The sequence below is a fragment of the Cariama cristata genome, unplaced genomic scaffold (assembly GCF_000690535.1).
Source record: "Cariama cristata isolate BGI_N322 unplaced genomic scaffold, ASM69053v1 scaffold4661, whole genome shotgun sequence".
NCBI lineage: Eukaryota > Metazoa > Chordata > Aves > Cariamiformes > Cariamidae > Cariama > Cariama cristata.
In genome coordinates, this window is record NW_009600907.1 from 14,236 (window position 1) to 34,605 (window position 20,370).

Here is a 20,370-nt window from a genome sequence, read left to right on the forward strand (position 1 = left end):
CTGGTGCTGGGGGTCTGCTCGGGGCAGGTGGGCCCCAGGCTGGGTGGAATGGCCCGAGAGCAGATGCTCCCAGCTCCTGGTGCATGGGGTGCCTTTCCTGCTCGGTGATGTTGCCACCGTTTGCACAGAGGTGCTGCTGTTTGGGAGGAGCTGTGCCCTTTCCCCCAGGCCATCGAAGTTCGAGCAGCTGGATGCACATGCCAGATGAGTTCAGCCAAAGTGTTGTAACAGGGTTTTTTAATATTAAAGTCTCTTGTGCCCTATGCTGAAAGCCGTAGGCAGGCAAAACTCTCATATCTACCATCTCCGACTTACATTAGCACCTAACGTATGATGGATTTAGGGCTGTTTTGCATTGCATCTGTTTTCTGAAGAAAAGCTGGCTAATCTAAAGGCTGCCTCGGCAGTGCAGGATGTCGAGGAGGACTCTGTCTTGCCTTGTCACATCTGCAGATACCAACGTGGTCCTGGCACCAGCTCAACAGGAACATGATGAGTGGCCCCACGCTGTGCCCGCGGTTCCCTTGCTGAGATTGGGAGTGATGCTGCGTCTGGGCCGGGAAGGGACGTTAACTGGAAAAGCTGTTTGTGGTCACCTCCCTGTTAGCATCAGAAGGGAGCATGTGGCTGCTCTTTGTTGGTCTGTGAGCGTGAAAATGGGCGCTGAAGGCCCCGTTACCTCTCATGTTGGTATTCTTGCAAGCAAACACTGGAATGGGGAGCAGGGGACACATCAGGGCAGAGCCCAGTTGGGAAGTGAAATCCAAGGTCCTGGCAACAGAAAGTCCAAGCCAGTGTGGGAGCCCATGAATCAGCTCAGCGAGGTGGCAGCAACTTCCCCAAGACACAAAGCATCATCCTAAACCCTCATCCCCTCTCCCGTGCAGCCGTGTTGTATCACGCGCTCCATCAGACGGCCAGCCTTCATCTCCAAACACATTGGGTGTTGGTGTCCCACAAAACCTGCTGGAAGGTTGCTCCAGCACGTGATTACCCCACTACTCCCTGCAAGCCCCTACAGACTGGGGCTGCAGGGGGGCTCGGTTTTATTTGGTGGGGCATTCCAGGCGGGTACAGAGTTGCCCAAAAGCTGTATCAGCTCCCTGTCCCCCAGGGTCCCTGCAGCCCTGTTTCAGTGCATGTCTTAGCACAGGAGCTGGTGTCTAATCTCTTATCAAAGTGTCTCTTCCGCTTCACACTCAGAAGGTCTTAACTCTTCTAAATTTCAGAGATGCGCTCTTATCAGAGTGACAAACAGACTGTCTTAACCAAAATGTGTAGATAGATAAGAAGAAGTTGCATCCCTCAGGTTTCTATATTGACACGAATAAACACAGCAGCCTGCAGCCCTTTTGCAGGATGTGTTAAGAGGAAAATGGGCAGAGTAAGAGAGATTAGCCCGAATCAGGAAATTACCTTCAAAATTGAATTACTGAAATACAGAGCTTATTGAAAGGCAGGCAAATAGGTTCTGATATTTGCACAGTTTGGTGACATTTCTGTATGTTTCTGCACTGCGGGATCCAGAGATTAGTCTGCTGGAGTCCTTATTGCAAAGCTTTCTGCTTCGCCTTCTTCCAGCATTTTGTTCCCGTGCCGTTCAGACCTTCGCCACCAAACTGTCTCCTGCTGGAGGCCAATCCTGAGGCAGGCGTGAAGGACTGACCTTGTGATTTTACCTTGCAGTAAAGCTGAAGATCTTTGTCTCCGTTGTGTTTGTGCCTCAGCGGAGCTGACCTACGTCAGCCGCCGCCAGAGGAAAACGCAGCTCGCTCTTGCCGCGGAGACAGGCCCTGAGACGCAAATAACTCTGGCGCGATCCGAGCAGACGTTGCGCAACCTCTGCCACGCGGTTCATTCGGCGCACCTCCGTTGCTCCTTGCAAAAGCCCTGCTATTTTGGTTTAGAGCCTCTCCTGGTCTGGGTTTATTACAGGTTGCAGGATTGAGTCAGAGGAGCGAGCTGAGCCCTCCGACAAAGAAACCCCGGGGCAGCTGCCGGCCCGGCTGGGCGCTGAGGCACGGCTGACGTTGGGGTGGGATGGCAAATTACATTTTCAGCATTGCACCGTAGGTGCTAATGGTATCGGTAAGTAGTGTGGGATCGGCCAGTACGTGGTCACTGGGTGAACTGTGCCCAGGCCATGGCGTGCCATGCTCTTCTTATCTTCAGGAGCCTTGGGAATTACAGTGGAAGGTGAATGCAGCATCATCTGCTCACGTGTAGTGCCAACAGTTCAAGGTTTCCTACTGTACAGGTTTCCAGATGTAGGTTTTCCAGATGGAGATGCAGGGTTTTTCTGTCTCTCTATTTTCATTGCTCAGACTGAATTTGGGAAAAGAAAGTATCTGCCTCTGGGCTGTGGCTCTGAGGTCATCTCCACTTTGCCAAAGCAAATTTGGTTGCACTCGGGGCGATGTGTTGGCGGGTTCAGTCTCTGGGAGGTGCCTTTAGGAGCAGGTTCCCCTCGCTCTGTGCGGGCTCAGCCATCAGTCAGAGCCAGAAAGGAGAGGCAGAGGGAAGGAGCGAGGAGAGGTGACTCAAGCACTCCACTTGGCCTGCTGGCGTTTCCAGGTTTGGTATGAAATGAGATTTACTTCTTCCTTTTTTTTTGGAGAAAAGCACCAAGAGGAGTGGAGGACTAGGAGTTCAGAGGCAATTAGGGCTGTCCCGTGGTATCCCTGTGTCTCACGCAGTGTTTCGGGCATATCCTGATTCTGGTACGCGTTGACAAAATCCATTGCATCATAAAAGTGCTTTTGCTTTTCCCACCTCCTGTCCCAAAATGTGGTTCCTGGGGGAAAAATAAGTATAAAAAAAATAATGCTTCAATTCTTGAGACAGAAAGGTGTGAGTTGCATCACGGCCATGGGGTGCAGTGATGGGGCTGGCAGCAGTGCCAGCGTGTTCAGAGCTGGATGTGCCAACGGCCACCAAACGAGCCGGCAGCTCTGCAGCACCAAAACGGGAGGAAGGATGCCCAGAGCTGGGAGATGTCTCAGCCCCATGACTGTGACAGGCTCGGCTCCCTTCTCCCTGAAATGAGTTGTTAAGGAAACAGATTTCAAGTTTGCCGTTTCCAAGGAGTCATTGCAAACAACTGCGAGGGAAGACACAGAGAAAGGACATGCAGGAAACGTCCCTGTCCTGCGCAGAGGACGTACCGTGTTCCTCACTGGAGCATCTCCATTTCCCTCCGACCCATCCAGTTGCTCATGGCAGCAATGGAAGAACAGCCAGTGGTGCTTGGTCACTCTTACTCATTGACAGGGCTAAGGAGAAAGCAACTGAATATATTCCAAGGAGGCAAATAAAGCACAACATCCACTTCATCTCTTCCCTTGGCCTTTGGTTGAAACTTCAATAGGTTTTAAGAATCTTTTACACTTAAATTATTTTTCTGTACTTTGACTACCTGGATGGCAAAATTCAAAGGCTTTCACACCGATGAAGCCCGTGGGAGGAAGGCAGTGGTGATGCGGGAGGCCCTGTGGTCATGGCTGTGGAGATGCCACAGCAACCCATGGGAAGCCAAGTGGGGCGGCCTCTGGGAAGTGGCTGCCCGGGAAGATACATTTGTACTGCTAAAACCACCAGAAGTGGCTAGCTCATGAATTTACACCCATTTGTGTTTGTTCTCTTTGACTGAGGACTTCATTTCTGTTTCAGCTGGAATGGAACCAGCTTGTAAAAACGAGTCCAGGTACAGCTCTGGCAGCATGGCTTCTCCCTCAGACCCACTCATTTAAAATATACTTTGTTATCTACATGTATTTTAATTTTTAAGCACAATGATTTGGCAGGGAATCTCAGGCGTCTTTGCTCGGTGACTGTTGTTTAGTCTACAGGTGGTGAGTGTTTGACTGCGGGGATACCAGGAATGCACTTGGCCTTCCCGCTCCTCTTACGCTTGGCTGGGGCGTCCCCATTCGTGGGATTCCTTGGTGGAGAGACCTGGGCAGAAATAAAGGCTTTTCACCTTGAGAACTGGTGAGCGGTGACGAGCTGTTGCTGGGGCAGATGACTGAGGACCAAAGGAGATGGGCAAGTCCATCACCAGCCCTTGGACTCTCATGTGTGCTAGGATAGGCTTGCATCAACTTTAACCATTATGTGTGCCTTAACCTTTAATAATTTGCAAGCATAAATAAGAAACCTGTGAGATGATCTTTAATACTTAATAATTTTTTTCCCCTTCTTTGATCACCCTCTGTGAAACTGATGTTAGATATGAGTTTGCTACATCTTCCACATCAGCAATTGCTCCAGGTGACCCTGCTCTGCCCTGGGTGCTGTGAGCAGCTTTAAGGTATCTCAGTGTTTATGTGCCTGGGTCCAGGCGTGTTAACGGGCGAAGTTCTCGGAGGTTTGGGTTTTCTCACCTGGCCTGCAAGACTTGAACTTCTCTTTGACAGCATCAAATCTACCGTTGCTTGCTGAGATAGGGTCTGGAACTGGGCTATGTGTAAGAGGTGCCTTTTGCAGTTGAAGACCAAGTCTTTGCATGAAGAGCTGTCTCCTGCTGGGCATTTCCAGGGCATCTGGGACAAAAAAAAAGTTAATCTTATTTTCTTGGTTTTGCAAGAACCATCTCAGTTTGGGGTTTTGCACCTAAGCCATGGCCATGGGCCCTTTCCCACTGCAAAGTGGACGTAGTGGCACTTCAGTATCGGGCGCGATGTTGGCTGTGGGGCCCTGTGGTACAGGGCTGTCTTGCAGAGCCCGTGAGATGCCGGTGCACTCTTCTTCCATGGAAGCATATCAAGCATTTCGGTTTTGCCCTCGTGTTAGGGGTGAGAGTTCTGCTTACGTGGTTGAGTACAGCTGATAGGGGAAACACAGATCGTTTGCCTTTCAAAACCTTTCAAGAAATCAGACAAAAAATCATTAGGAAAGACAGGAATAGTAAATGAGCCACTTTTATCTCTTTAAAAAAGTGGGAGAAAGAGGCATTTCCCGCCTGTGGAATTTTACCACCGAAGTATATGCTAAAGAGTGTTACTTGAAAGAAAGTGTTGCTGCATGGCTATTGAACACAGCTTTAATAATAAATTGTGGTGAAGACAGAACTGGTTAATATCCTTTGAAGGAAATAGGAGCTTTTTGTGGCAAGGAACCATTTACTTTGGATTATATCATAAAAAGTTTTTGACTGCAATGAAAGGGCTGGAGAGTGGGGAATGGGATTTTTCTTCAGAAGTAGAAGTTTATTTTCTGTTACAGCATATGTGGGTAGTGAATTCCTCTGTCTTCTCTTTCTTTATTATTCTTTGTTATGCTTCCTACCCTTTTGCTGTGAAACTTTGAAGTTTCCTTTTTCAATATTGATATTTAACGCTGCCCTAATTGCAAGGGGCTAGCAGCATCAATCTCTCTGTATGCTCTGTCAGTGCTGGTGGGAAGAGGTTAACAAGCCCATTGGAAGTTGTATTTTTCTCCCCTCCCTCAGGAATTGAGTTTAAGACTTTCACAGGGAAGTATTTAATGTGTTTTCATTAAGTCAAGTTTTCTTTTTCCTATTAACAGTTTTGCTTTCAGACCTCGCTTCGTTCTCAGCACTGACTTGGGCTGGCCAAGAGGGTCGCACTGATGTTGCAGCTGACTGCTTGCGTTACTGCTGTCCTGATCAGTGCACTTGCCAAGAAAACACCGAGTATTTTTAAAGATGGCAACTTCTCTAGCACCAGTTAGTTCAATATTTACTGCGGGTAATTGCTTTGCTGAAAGAAAGTAGATTTAATCTTGTGCTTAATGTCACAGATACCCTGGATGTTCTGCTGAATCAAAACTCAGTTCTGGAGGTGTCTCTCAGCATCGCTCCAAACCAGTCTGGTTTTTTCCCTCAATTATTATTAAAACTTGGCTTTGGAGTCAAGTGTTTGTGGAAGTCTCTGTGTGGCAAATTGCAGGGAGAGCTCTCAAATGAGCTTTAGCTTGAAGGCTCAGAGGCCAGAAAGGCACCAGTGGTTGTTTAGGCAGAAAACTCATGACTTTTTGGATGCTGGGGAGCAGACGTACGATCCCATCTGTTGATCAACCAGGACTGTGGACCTTTTGGAGAAGGAGCCACGCTTAGACTTCATGCTTTGTATGATGGCTCATCGGGGCTTTCCCTATTGCAAATCCCAAGGAGTTGCAGTGAAGCCCCTGCACTGATGCTCAGGCCCCGGCTGGTTTGTGCCTCAGGACTGAGCCCCGTGCTGCTCTTTTGGTGGCTGAGACACCTGGGGCTTCTGCACGGCTTGAACGTGGACGCCTGGTGTCTGCCATGGGTTGCTTTGGTGCTTCAGCCTGCCTCTGAGTTGGGGACTCCTTTATTTAGTCATCTGTTTTTATCAGCTTTGCAATCTCCAAAAGCTCAGTTTTTCTGCCAGATAGGGCTGAAGTTGGCCCGTGGCTGTACACTTGCCGCAAGAGACACGGACTGTCAAATACCCACATGCGGTGAGTTTCTTCAGGAAACAAAGCTAAAAATAATAATGATTCATAAAAACACTATGGAAAATACTGGTTTTCTGGTGGATGGAACAGGTAACATCCAATTTTGTATGTTATTAAGCTGCCTCCACATTTTGAGCTCCTGTACAGATGACTTTCTCTGCAAACTGCAGTTTAATACAGTGTCATCTTTCAAAGCTGATGTCTGCTATGGGGAACTGGAGGGTTTTATTTTGACAGCGAGATACTTGCTTGGCAGTTATTGTTGAAGAGAACTGATCTTGGGACTTCCAGTTTGTTGTTTTTTTTTTTTTAAAGAAAAGCCCTTTAAGCATCAGTGTTTGCCTTTGGGGAGAAACTCTTTCAAGCATGTGTGACCTGGACCCTTGTTTTTTCAGAGCAGCTGCAGAGCCTCAGCTGAGCCCCCTCCGTGCAGCTGGGAGCCGGGGAGCTGGGGCAAGGGGGGGACCCCGGTTCCTGCACCCCTCTGCAGCCTGCCGGGGTGGCAGCCACGGCTCTGCAGAGCGATGCTGACCATTGCTCCCTGCTTCTGGTTTTAAGGCAGTGTCATGTTCAGGATTGCTAATGCTTCTTGCAAGATGCTTGCAGACACTGGCCCCAGAAGACTTGGAGAGACAAGCACTTTGCATGTTGTAACAAAAGGAGCTCAGAAACTTTGCCTGATCCAGTTGAGAAGCATGAAATTGCCTGATCCGCAGCCCCAGACTTTCATTAAATAACCAGGCGGTGAGCTGTGGTGTGGGGGGAACCCCTTTCCCCCTCCGCACCCCGAGCTCATCCCGCAGGAGCTGTTGGTGCTGCAGGTGCGAGTCCTGGCCCTGGCAATTCCCGTTTGCAATCCCTTCTCCTGGTGCCATCGTGAAATCCCTGTTTTATTCTTGCTACTGTTGTTGCTTTCTTCTTTCTTGAAAAGAAAACCCCAAAGAACGTTAAACTGTGTCTGTGTCTTGGCAACTCAACTACAGGAACAGATTGTGCTTCAAAAAAATGGCAAAGTTTCAAAATATTGTATTCTGTGAAGAAGAGACAAGGAAAATAAACTCCCCAAAGTGCAGATTTTATTTCACCAGAAGGCGGAAGGCTTTTAATATTTATTTGGGTTTGGCATTTTGCTACCTAGTTCTTCTGCTGACACCGCTTGTGAACCATGAGAAGATTAAATGCTGTACAACCTGTTCTGGTTCGTGTTCAAATGAGGTTAATTTTCAGTAGGTTCGTTTTCACCCCCCCCCGAGCTGCCTGAGAGGAAGTTCCTGAGGTTCAGGTACAGCACATGGGGTTGTGCAGGCAAATCCACGAAGGAAAAAAAGGGAAAAGGGAAGAATAGAGCAAGTTTGTGCTTGTTTCTCTTTTGATTTTGGTGGTTGTGTGAATGTCACTGCAGCAGTGCGGGTGGATGGTCGATGTGTAGAAGTATGCCAAGAGATGGCTGGTGAGCGCTAATAGGAAGAGTTCAGCTCTAAAGAGGCAGTTCCTGCCTCCGTGGGCAAGTCAGTGAGTTTCTGTATCTTGATGTCCACGTGCAAAATGAAGATGAATATACTGCTTTTCTTGTGCCCATGGCTGTCTTGTTTGCTTGGACTGCAAGAGGATGCCGGCAGGTTTTTGGAGGCAGAGAGGTCACTGGGATGTCAGACTTAGAAACTGCCAGAGAAACAGGGGTTTTGTTTGCCTGCACTGCAAGACCTGTATTTTTGAGATTCCTTGTTTAGCTAAAACACGACAACATCAAGAACACTGTTACCCACTTAGCATCCTGTTGGATCCGATGTGCAGTTGGCGCAGCTTGGGCAAGAAAAGGTATCTAGAGCATCTAGCACAGCAGGGCTTGCTTCTCAGTTGTGCCTTCTAGCGACCTTTGTAGTACAACTAAGAAAACTAGAAGGAAAAGGGTCAAAGAAGAGCTCTGCTAACTGTGGAAATTCCTCCACTTGTTTTTATGATGATTTTTACTTCCTTACAGACCAGCTTTTACCCCTTGGGAAAACTGGGAGCTATTCTTCATGCTTCTGAGTGACCTTGCTTCTTTTATTTTGTCTTTTGTGTGTTAGACTGGAAGCTCCTTGGAGCAGAGAATTGGCTTTTTTTTTTTTTTTCTTTTTGTAAATTTGCAGCTCTGTTGATTTCTAATACCAATAGCGAGTGTGCACAGTGGTTTCCAATAAATGCTTTTCTGACGAGGTGTCAGCTGGGTTGTTGTAGCCTGTCCCATCCTGGAATGACTCTTTGCCAAAAGGAGCAAGCATGATCCTGTCTTTTGGAGCAGACAAGGAACAAAAATTAATAATAATAATAAAAAGATTGGCAATCTGAATTGACTAGTTGCTTCAAAGAGGTCATTTTCGGTTCTGGGTGCCTGCACTTTGATCTAGCACCCTTCCGGCACTGGGATGCACAGACATCTATTGACATGAGTTTGTGTCAAGAGGAAAAACAAACTCAAACATGTGTAGGTAAAGCTCGAGAGTGTTGGGAATTGAGAGTAAAACTCATGGTTAAAAGAAAGACGATAATTGATATAAATTGTTCAGTTAAAAATGTTTAACACCTAAATTAGCTGCTTGTGCCTTTTTTGGGGACCGGGAATTTTATTACACAGCCAAACAGCCAGATGTTTACCTTGGGGTTTTGGTGACATGACTTATGTTTTCAGGTTATTTTATCCATGAATTCAAAACCCCGTGTTGAAATGTGGCTGTATATGTTTAGTCATAAAAAGGTTCTTGTATTTCTCTCGTCTGCCTGGCTCTTGTGTCTGCCGGCTTGGACCCCCTTTACAGGAGAGCCTGCATTTGAACTGCTTCAGAGCTTGAGCCTCATCCAGCTCAGAAAAGCTTGGCTGGTCAGTGTGAACAGAAACAAATGGCTTTGAAGCCTGCAAACTTAATTCTGCTTTATTTTTGCTGGGTTTGCACAACTTTAATGACCAAGAGGTGAAACATCCATTTCAACAGAATCAGAATCTGGTTCTGGGCTTTCAGATTCAATTTTAAAAAGATTTTTAATCTTACCAGGGTTTGCAGTTCTGTATCTGGAATGGTTTAAAATCTAGGAAACATTTTAAGAGATCCTACGTGGGTAGGGCTGACGAAGGAGAAATACCTTTCACTTTGCATTTTCACATGGCCTGCCTTTGCCAGAGCTCTTGCCTGTTTTCTGTACCAAGTTGGCAGCCAGACCTTGCAGGTCTAAGTGAAGCATTACTGAACAAAGGCACTTTATGTTTTGAACTCTGTGCCCTGAGTCTACACCACCAGCCTGGCCAGGCATTTATGTTAAATAAGGTCAACAAATATAGACAAGCTGTGTTTTGAAAATTAAAACAAAACAAAACAACAACCAAAAAAGCGCCTTTCTTTAATTCTGCCCCTTGTTTCATAGGCAAGAAGAGAAACCCTGGGCTGAAAATTCCTAAAGAAGCATTTGAGCAACCACAGACAAGCTCCACGTAAGTCTGCAAACACTAAGGCAGAATAAAAAGAAAACCACGAACCCCAGCTGCCTTCCAGCCTTTGCTAGCGCCTGCGCTGCCATGGCCAGGGGCCGATGGCCGGTCACGGCCAGCACCCGGGGCTCACCCTTGAAGGCCTGGGATAACGGGGACCCTTCGCAAGGAATGGGGGCAAAACGCCTAGGTTAATTTTGGCACCATTAGGGAGGGTAATAACTTAACAACCCTTGTATTTCTCTTGTAGCCCGAGGTACAACCAGGGGATCTCAGCCCATCATGCTCTACCCATCACTGCCCATGGTACCTATCTCACGTGCTACTTAATGACGTGCCCAGGAAAAGGAAAAAATAGAATGGGCACCTGATTTTAACTGATCAGGTTAACACTTCGGCCACCCAGTTTGAGTAACGTGCATTTGGTCAAGGCATAAAAATGCATCCCCTTCCCTACATACTCAGTCTTGCAAAAGAAAACCCTATGTTTTTAAGGCAGTTTGTGCACCTTCAGCCTGTTTGGCTTTCCTTACTTCCTTGAGGATTGACTTTTATTAGCCTGTTAACCCGCACTATATGACTTAGGTAATAATTTACAGTGGTTTTAGATCTTTACGCCCCTTTAATCCATTTTTCATACAGGCTGGCAGAGATTTGGATCTTGCCACCTGGCTTGCCTTTTGTAGTGAATCTCTCTGGGTTCCAGCACGGGGAGGTTAGATGTGAGAAATGCCAGCTCCAGCAGCTTCCTTCCTGACCCCTTTTTTGGGGTGACTTTCTGGATCTTGGCTGTATCTGTTGATCCTGCAAAGCTCGGAGACTGGTTAGGCTGCTCAGGGCTGTGAGGGCTGCTGGCCTGAAGGTGCGAGGGGATGGCCTGGGGAACCACGGGGGTTGTAGTTACTCATTGAGGGAAAATGGACCTTTGTAAGGAACATTTCACATCTTTTCGCTTTTCTCTCCTGCAGGCCACCCAGAGATCTAGACTCCAAAGCCTGCATCTCTATTGGCGAGGAGGTAAGTCTAGGAGTTACGGTGAGAAGAAGACCTCTGGGGACAGGTGACTATCCTGGGCTGGCAGCTGTGGGGCTGGCTGCTTGTCCAGGTGGGCTGCTCATGGGATTGCTTAACTTCAGCCCTCTCCCCCCCAAAAGGGCAGATTAATAAACAGCAGCTATTAAAACAAATGTAGCCCATTTTGCTTGCAATGGAAGGCAGCTGCTGGATGAATCAAAGTTAAGAGCCAGCTTGGGAGCTTGTGTGAGCCCCGACAGCCACCGAGAGCTGACTAGCATCTGGTGTTCACCCTTCTCCAACAAGGGCTACCTGCGTGGGACCGATGGCCCCGTGGCCAGCTGCAGTGTCACCTACTGCTTGTCACTGCTCTGATGAACATGCCCCCAAATGCTCACCCTTTGCATCCCGTGGCACCTGGGTCACCTTCATGTTCTCCACCTTGGAAATTCCTTTCTTGCCTCAATAAGGTGCAATTAATCCCCTGGAAATAATGATTATAAAGCAAAGGGATTACTAACAGCAGATTTTACTCTCCTTTGCAGTTCTGTTGCTGATTTAAAGCCTTCATCCAAAGTATTTCCCCTCGCTAATATTGAAGGCCATCTCATCAGCAGTCTAACTCAGGGTAGATCTTCCTGCCTGGGAAGCAAATTCTTCGGACAGCATGGAAACCAGTCCACCTGATGTTCTAAAAAAATAGCAGGGAAAAAAACAAAACCAAGGACAGCTATTTTGATAGGAGAAAAAGGCACAGCAGCATTCATAAAACCACTTTAAAGCTGCACAATACATTTATTAGGTGCAAAAGATAGACCTCGCTGTCAGTGAGTTAATGTATGAAGTGAAATGCTAATCCAATAGTGTTTTTTAATGTCTATATTTGGATGCTTTTCTTTCATTTTGGATTTTGTGTTTTCCCTGGCATGGAACAGGGGCTGGAAGGTGGAAAGAGTATGAGATGCTTCTGGAGCAAAATGGTGCAGCACCAAGGCAGAGAAAACGCCTGCTGCTAGAGCAAGTGCCTGCTCCAAGAAAATAATTTCTCCCCTGCAGTCCCAGGGATGAGGAAAAGCTCAAGCGCTCCAGAAAGGCTCCATGCACGGAGGCAGAGAGCCCGTGTTGGACGGTGCAGAGAAATGCACAGAGCTCAGTCTTTTTTACAGACACAGATAAGTGGCTATCTCGGAGGGATTGACGTGCCATGGCTTGCCTTTCCCATAGATCTGTTACCTATTTGTTCAGCCCAGTTCCTTTAGGATGTGCTCCCTCTTCCCACCGGCCTTTCGACACTCACCCCTGATCCCTAGGGAAAGCCACTTTCCCTCCTCTCCCTTTAAACTTTGCTGCTAAATGTAAGAGTGGCCTTGAGAGAGTCAAAGTGCTTTTTTGGAGAGGGTCCTGTTGAACAGTAGGAGCAGTGTCCGGCAGTCAGAGATGCTTAAATCTCTGCCGTTACACAAAAATGTCAGTCAGGGCTCCTTTTGCAGGCGACGTAGCTGCAAGTGGATGTCGGGGAGCCGGAGCGCACAGTAACGCAGTGTATGGGCCCTGCACGCCGTGGCATCCCCAGCCAACACATCTCAGGCTGCAGGTTTTTTTCTGCTGTGCCGGCAAAAAGCGGTGTGGGATTATGGACTGTGAATCAGTTCAGTATAACCCGCTTCTTTCTGTAGGATGACTGACTGATGTGGTCGTGCGTTCAGCAAATAGAATGGCTGCTTTTAGTAGCAAAGGCATATTTTAAACATCCAAAAATAATAATAAGCAAAAAATAGAGCCGCTGCACAATATCGCAGCAGAAAGGAGAAGGGCAGGTTAGAATGCAGGGCTCCCAACAAAGTCATCCTTTGTGCAGGGCCAGGGGAAAGAGATCTTGAATGCTAGACAAAATAAATCCTCCGTGGTTTAAAAATGGGGCACACTCAGCTGGTATTTGGCCCATCCACAGGCCTGGAGAAATAAGCTTTTACAGGAGATATTTCCATGATTGTTTGTGGGAGGAGGAGGAGGATGGAAAAAAAAAAAAAAGACTGAAGGTGATTCCTAGGGGAGAAGCTGCCATGGTGTTTTCCATCCCAGCCCTTAGAGGGTGGAGAAGCTGAAAGTGCTGGCAGCTAAAGGTGGCTGGGAGGAGCGCTCGGGTGCGGGTGGCCGGCGGGGAGAGCATCCCACCAAAGGGACGGTCCTCCCTGCACCTGCCCTGCTCAGGATGCTCGTCGACACAGGCTCCCTGCTGATGCGGTTACAAGGCATGTCCTCTTCAGAGCTCTGCGAATTACTGCACAGTGGTTAATCCTCCTGGACAGCCTCTGAGGACCTGATTTTGGTTTTAGCCTCATGAACACAGACAGGGAGGGGCATGCACAGAGGTGAATTTATGTGCCAAGCAGGACTAGATTTTAGGGGTGCTTCGCTCCTTGCATAGCCCGTATGTGCAATGGACACCTTCACGCTGATGGTTTTTTCCCCCGCAGAACTTTGAGGTGAAAGCCGATGACCTGGAGCCCATCTCTGAGCTGGGACGAGGTGCGTACGGGGTGGTGGAGAAGATGCGGCACATGCCCAGCGGGCAGATCATGGCAGTGAAGGTAGAGTGAGCCTCCCAAGGTGCTTTCTGTCTGTGTCGTCGTGTGTGGACACCCTCTGCGCTCTCCTTCGTGCACGTTTCTAATCTTGCTTGTTCTGACGCATGCCTTTACTGAGATTTACTTCTTTCCTTATGAAGTCCTCTTTCTACACAGGGGCGAAGAGTGCCGAGGTAGATTTGGGCCATTTAACCAATGTGTTTTAAAAGCATGGTGCTCAATGTGTTTCCAGCATTGTAGTACATACAAACATATTGTTCCCCTCTGTCTATAATATTCCTGTTTTCACTAGGATTTTGCAAGCTATCAGCTATAGTTTTTTAAATATGCGTATTCTTTTCTAATGTAGATATACCCTCAAGTTCAGGGCTCTGCACACTAACTGTAATTGTAAAGAAGAGTGCACTGTAAATTTAATTGCATAAGATCATTTTCTTCAGCTGGGACTTTTTTAGTCTCTTTGGAACAGGAAATTTTTGTTGGGATTTTCACGTTTTGTCTGCTGCAGTGGGATCTTGATTCATGGCAGGCTTGTAGGTACTATTATGAAAAGTTTTCATAACAAAAGTTTAGACTCATAAACTTGCAGCTTAGGGAAATAGTCATGGGGAGATTTGTATTTTGGGAAGGACCAATTTTTGCTTGCCTGAATTTTAGCTCCGGTTTCCTTTCAGAATAAGAAAAAAGAAAAAAAGCATGCAGCTGGAAGCTATGAGCAAACTGAAGGAAAATTCTTAGCTTCTCAGTTGTGGATAGGCTTTGCTGCGGATACTGGGATGTGTCTCAGGGCCTCTGTGCTCTGCATTTGGTCTTGTTGGTTTTGGTATTCACCAAACTGCAAAAGATCTCTCTGAGTGTGATGGAAGATGTGAAGAGGGTATGGCAGGAACATTCAGGCTATTACTTGCATCTGTAATAACTATCACATTACTGACCTTGAGTGGCTTTGACCAAGGAGCCTGGAACATGCATGTGACCTGGGTTGGGCTGTGTCATGCCCCTTTGTGGTGCTTCCCAGCTGAGGTTCTACAGGTATTTCACACAAACGACATCTCTTCCCTGGGAGACTGGGCAATGTCCATTTTCCAAAGCCATGGGGAGCACATGGGCTCTGGCTGCAGCACTGGAGCCCTCTCTCGTGACCAAAGTCCGCCGATGTAAATAGATGTCCACTGCAACTCCAAAAGTCAGGGGTTTCCACCAGCCTAGAATTCGATTTCCTGCTCCTTTCTCCTCTCCCGAGCCACAGTGACTTTTGGCTGTTGCAAAAAAAAGTAGTGTTTGCAGGGAAGAGCAAAATGACCTGCAGTTTGGGCTAAGGTGAGAAGACCCCTTCAGCCACCATTGCCCTCTGTTGCCCCGGGGTGCTCCTGCCGTGGGTGCTGTGCTTGTGATGGGCCTGTGACAGGGAGGTACGATAAAAGGGTAACACAAAGAGGTGTGCTAAAAGGGTAAAGGCGTGATGTCGAGGCTCTGGCACTGTGGCCAGCATGGGTATGGCTGTGGTACGGAGATGCTGACAGCCGCTGCTAAAATACTTTGTCTTCCAGCGGATCCGAGCCACAGTGAACAGCCAGGAGCAGAAGAGGTTATTGATGGATCTGGATATCTCCATGAGGACGGTAGATTGCCCCTTCACTGTCACCTTTTATGGGGCACTTTTCCGAGAGGTATGACATCCTAGAGATCAACCGTGCTGCCCCTGGGAGACTGGATCCTCTCTGAGGCTCTGAATTCCCATGCCTAGACTCCCTCCAAGTGCCAGAGTTTTACTCTCCATCTGGACATGGAGACTTGCTACAATATGGATTTGCTTAATCCAGGCCCAAGGATATCTGTCACGTACAGTTACTTCTTGACGAGCGAGGAGGGATGTGGTCCCACGTGAGAAGGAGCCAAGGGCAGCCAAGCCCCAGTGCCAGGAATGTCCGAGGGCCCTGTGCCGAGATGTTGGGGCTTGGTAGTGAGTTTGAGTGATGGGGACGGCCAGGTGCCAAGGACACCAACTAACAGCCTGGTCTGTTGGTGTTAATATTGTCGTGACTTGCAGTGAGAAAGCCACATGGAGGAAAAATGTGAAAAGCTCTGAAAAGCAAGATTTATTGAAGAGTTTTAAGCATAGCTCTGCAGAGCTGAACTTTTCCTGGCTGAGCATTTGCAGTGACCTGAAGATGTAGGAGCCTCAGTCCTGATAACGTTCTGGACTCCTATATCACCAGGACTCTGCTCTGGGAAAAGACAACAGAAAGTACACCCTAAATGGTAGTGAAGGTGGACAGCACTTAGTTCCAGCTGGAGAGGAGGGGAAAAGAAAGCCCAGTACAGTTTTGCTGAATGAGTTTTAAAAGACAGGGAAGAGGCAAACAGGCCAGCAAAGGGCAAGTGCCAAAGAAGACCTTTCCATGTGAAAGGAAAGGAAAGGATGTTTCGTTCCAGTGGGCAGACATTTGCTTTCTTTGTCCTCCAGGGAGACGTGTGGATTTGCATGGAGCTGATGGATACGTCACTGGACAAATTCTACAAACATGTCATTGACAAAGGCCTCACGATTCCTGAGGACATCTTAGGGAAAATAGCTGTCTCTGTGAGTATTAGCAGGGTGAGGAGGGAAGGGAAAGGGTGTTTCTCATCTAAGCCAAGTCCTACATGACCCAAGCTCCCTGCTGTATTTGCACCAGGAAGACCGTGGTCCATGGGCTAGCCCACGTAGACATTCCTAGCTGGCATCCAGTATCTGGTCTGAGGTGATGTTATTTATAACCCATAAATAACCCCAAATGTGCCTGTAACTGAGTGACAGCATGGTGTTAGATGTGGGGAGGGCCCTGCAGCTCCTTTGCCTTCTCATAAGGGTCCTGGAGCCCCTGGGAGATCCCTGGGTACCCACTGTCACGGTGGGCTGCTGTGAGGGTGCAGGACTCGTGGGAGATGTAGTTCCTTCCCTCCAAGCAGGTCTGGTGAGGATGGGGTGGGTGAAGCCAGATAGCAAATCCTCCTCATCATCGTGCTACCAGCTGTGATTCACTCTAGATTTGTTGTTTCAGATCGTAAAAGCACTAGAGCATCTACACAGTAAGCTCTCCGTGATCCACAGAGGTAAGTGCCAGGCACACAGCCATGACCATGCTGATGTCTGTCTGCCCTGTGCCCTGTGCTCTCAGCCTTGCAAGGGCTGGCCTTGCAGCCAGGCGCAGGGCTCCCAAAATACCCGAGATAAAATGGGCCTTTGACAGCAAAAATATTCCCCAGCATCTCATGACTAGCAAAACCTAGTCAGAGGAAATGTCTGCTGGTTTGCTCTTTAAAAACTACGTGCTGGTCCCAGCGTTTCCCCGAGGTGGAGGAGAAGCGAGCTCCAGCCTAGTTGTGCTGGCAGAGAAAGGGCTGTTTCCCCCTGGGTTGCATTTCCCTAATGCACGGTCTAAATCCATAGTCTGCTTCAACACCTCTGCAAAATTAAAATGGACTTTTCCTTCTGACCCTGATGGGCTTTGGATCAGGCTTTGTGAAGGGTTCTCCCCTAGCTCGATGGCTCCATGCTCCATGGTGTGGTCAGAGATGTCTCCATGCCAGCGTGATGCCTCATGCAGTGATCTAACCATCCGCATCCCCTTCTGTAAGCTTCCCTGGGCACTGGTGGGGCAGAAGAGTTTGATACCTAAAATAGCCTCAAGTGAAGTCATAAATACCCTCCTTAAACTCTTCTGACATTTTGCCCTCCAGGGTGTCTCAAAGATGCCATGAACACGCTTAGAAAGAAACAAATTTGCAGTGTTGCTGCTTGACACCTTGATTTTTAAAGGGTTATTTTCAATTTGTCGTGAGGAGGAAAAAGCCCTCGGTGGAGTGTGTGACTGCCAGGGAAAGGACCATCTGAAGTGAACACAGTTCAGTTCTAGCCGGCAGTCACATTTTGTACATTCTGCTTGTGGCTGGGGGTTGAGTTTCTGCCTTCTGTATCATTTACAGTAGGTGGAAAATGCTGCTGAGCTTCTGGATTTCTGTTTACTTGCTGGATTTCCAGTGAAAATGGTCTTATTTCAGCATAGTAACAGATGGGTGGGGAACTCAGATACCTGAAGCTTTTAATTGTAAAATGCCGATTAGAGAGCAGATGTTAGCGGACTGTAAACCACCTGATTCTAATAAGCTGGATTCAAAAGCAGCTTCTGGCTTCCTTCGAGTCATGTTTCAGCATTTCTATTTAATAGTTTATCACATGGAGACAGAGGACCTTCTTGCAGAAGAGACCTCTTATTTCTGGGTGGCAACAGGGAAAGGATTGCTCCCTTTTGAGGATCAGTGCTGGGACAAGAGAAAACAGGGTAGCCTGCACTACCTGCTCTGTGTTCAAATTCCATCTGGGATTAGCCTCGCAGGGAGTGATAGCCTGCTGCTGTGCAGGAAAGCACCTCCACACTCTCATGGGTATCCCTTACTAGCTTCTTTCTCGGTCTTAATTTCCCTTTCTGATGGTGATTATAACTGCCTTCAGGAGTGTGATGCAAGTGTGAATGCACCAAGGATTATAAGGCCATGATGGGAAGCAGATAAATCTGGCAGTAATAAATAGATGAGACACTGGCCTGATTTCCATAAGGCGTGAAGCACCCACACGCCTGCTGCTGTTCACATGGCCTTCAAGCTTGGTATCCTTAAAATCAGAGGCCATTTCTGAAATGTTGATCCTTGTCTTAGTTTACTGCTCCGTCCTTCCCCTGCAACCCCTGCTCCTCTTCGCTCTTTCCTACCCATGGATTTTTCCTTTTGCTGGCATGAGACCAGATCCAGGTGGGGACTTGCCAGATCTCCAGCCATTTGCAGACATCCTCTGGGATGTTCCTGAGGGCACTCCGTTGTCCGTGTTCCGTTCTGGGAACTCTGGTGTCCGTGGCCATCCCCTGCACAGGGGGATACAACGCTTCCGTGCAGGGTTACCTCCCGCTCCCCCAAATCAGAGAGAGGAGTCTGCAAGTAAAGGGACACTTGCAGGACATATGACAGGCCCATGAGGCTGTCACCTGAACTTGCAGTAGCCGCAGCCAGCCGAGTTTCTGGCACGCACAAAGCGCAGGGGTTTGCACGGGCACCTTTGATGCCCTCTGCTGCTACGAAGCTCTTTGGCCTTTTTTTGGCTTGGCACAGCCACCCATGCGTGACAGTGACTGTGGTATGTGTTCCTTCTTGCAGATGTAAAGCCCTCTAATGTATTGATCAATACGCAGGGGCAGGTGAAAATGTGCGATTTTGGAATTAGCGGTTACCTCGTTGACTCGGTTGCTAAAACCATGGATGCAGGATGCAAACCCTACATGGCTGTAAGTTGAGCCGCGGAGAAGCTGCGTGTGAAAGCTGTTGTGGGACAGCCAGAGGAACATGAGCCTGGGCATCGGGTCATCCGAAAGGGGGAAGGATCAGCCTCCGGCATGTGTCCTGGGGACTCGTTTTGGAAGATGTATCCCTGAAGTTACTTGTAGAGGGGAGACAGATCTCCTGAGTCAGATCAGATCTCCCGGGCACAGCTTCCTGCTGCCTTATCACCTCCCAGTGGCCTTGGGGAAGGCTCCGTAGTAATTACTCCGTGTTGCATTTTTGCCGTTTGCCCTCTGGGGACAATAGTACTTTCCATCTGGGAGGACAAACAGTCCCCAGGGATTGGGTCCCTCAGACTCCTCCCTGGAGCTGCTGTTCAGGATTTACCCTCTGTGGTACCCACTTGCATAGGGTGGAAATGGTCCTGGAGAACTGAGCCTTGTCACCTCCTACGTGCCAGATGTGCCAGGTCAACTCCACCACCCCAATCCCTGGTGCAGGTACCATCTCCTTCTGGTGACCCATTTCACTGCCTGCCCTTACTGGCAAGGATGTAGGACCAGATCTGGCCCCACAACAACCAAGAGAGCAAGCTAGTGACACGGGCTAAGTGGTCCAGGCCTGCCACCCTGAAAGACCCATCTGAGATCGGTGAGCCCTGGGTGTGAGCGTTGCACTGGGGCCAGCCCTGTTCCTCAACCGCCTTTGTCTCTGTTCACAGCCTGAAAGAATTAACCCAGAGCTGAACCAGAAGGGATACAGCGTCAAATCTGATATCTGGAGCCTGGGCATCACGATGGTAGAGTGACCTGGGGGCTCGCAGCAATGCCAGGAGGGTTGAGTGTTGCTTGTGGATTCATTTTGCTCCCCATAGCCCCCCCTGACACTGGTGGCACTGGTTCCCTGGCAAAGTAGCGGGGTGGGAATGGGAATACAGCTCTGGGGGTACCAGGGAGCACGCCGCAGGGTTGAAGGGGAGGAGGACGGAGCTCCTTTGTCAACTCCTTGCTGTCTTGGGATGCGTTGGTGGGGTGCCAGCCTGGTGGGGACCACCCCACTGCCGTGGCCGTGGGCTGCCGGGAGATGGCAGCATGGGCTAAGGCCAGGGCGTCCGGCGCCGCACGTCTGTCGCCTTGGAGCAGGTTGGATTTCAAGCACAAAAACCATACTCCCAGCACTTAGCAATTAACAAAGTCCCCCTCAGAAGCGGAGGGATGGGTGGCATCTCCCACGCAGCGTTTAGGGGGAATCCATCTGCTTGCAAAGTCATTTTATAGCACAGTTACTCTTTGCAACGTGGGGCTGGTTTTTAACTTCTTTCCCGAGCGACATCTAACGCGAGGGTAACGGAGGACTGAGTATGGAGACTGCTGAGTCCCCTTGGGCCTTTCCCTTTTGCTGGGAGAGGGTAAGGAAGATGCTGTGGCCAGGTGGGGTGAGGAAATGCCCTGTATTTGTGCGAGGCCTAAAAAACCCACACCCCTGGGTGGGCACACAGCGATCTGAAATCCGTGGGGTGGGAGGGCGAGCCGTGGGGCGTCTGCCCCTGAT

The 20,370-nt window shown here is 48.7% G+C and overlaps 1 protein-coding gene across 1 annotated transcript in view; it reads left to right on the forward strand.

Annotated features, from left to right (window-relative positions):
• The first annotated feature begins 413 nt into the window (after nt 1-413).
• The window catches only part of LOC104169320 (dual specificity mitogen-activated protein kinase kinase 6-like), a 27,095-nt gene continuing 7,138 nt past the window's right edge, over nt 414-20,370 (forward strand). Inside the window, exons 1-11 of the mRNA XM_009710215.1 lie at nt 414-690; nt 1,728-1,871; nt 1,936-2,088; nt 9,841-9,907; nt 10,873-10,921; nt 13,396-13,509; nt 15,057-15,176; nt 15,974-16,090; nt 16,551-16,602; nt 18,697-18,824; nt 19,541-19,618. Of these exons, the coding sequence (XP_009708517.1) occupies nt 414-690; nt 1,728-1,871; nt 1,936-2,088; nt 9,841-9,907; nt 10,873-10,921; nt 13,396-13,509; nt 15,057-15,176; nt 15,974-16,090; nt 16,551-16,602; nt 18,697-18,824; nt 19,541-19,618 (1,299 nt within the window). The remainder of the gene's footprint in view (nt 691-1,727; nt 1,872-1,935; nt 2,089-9,840; nt 9,908-10,872; nt 10,922-13,395; nt 13,510-15,056; nt 15,177-15,973; nt 16,091-16,550; nt 16,603-18,696; nt 18,825-19,540; nt 19,619-20,370) is intronic.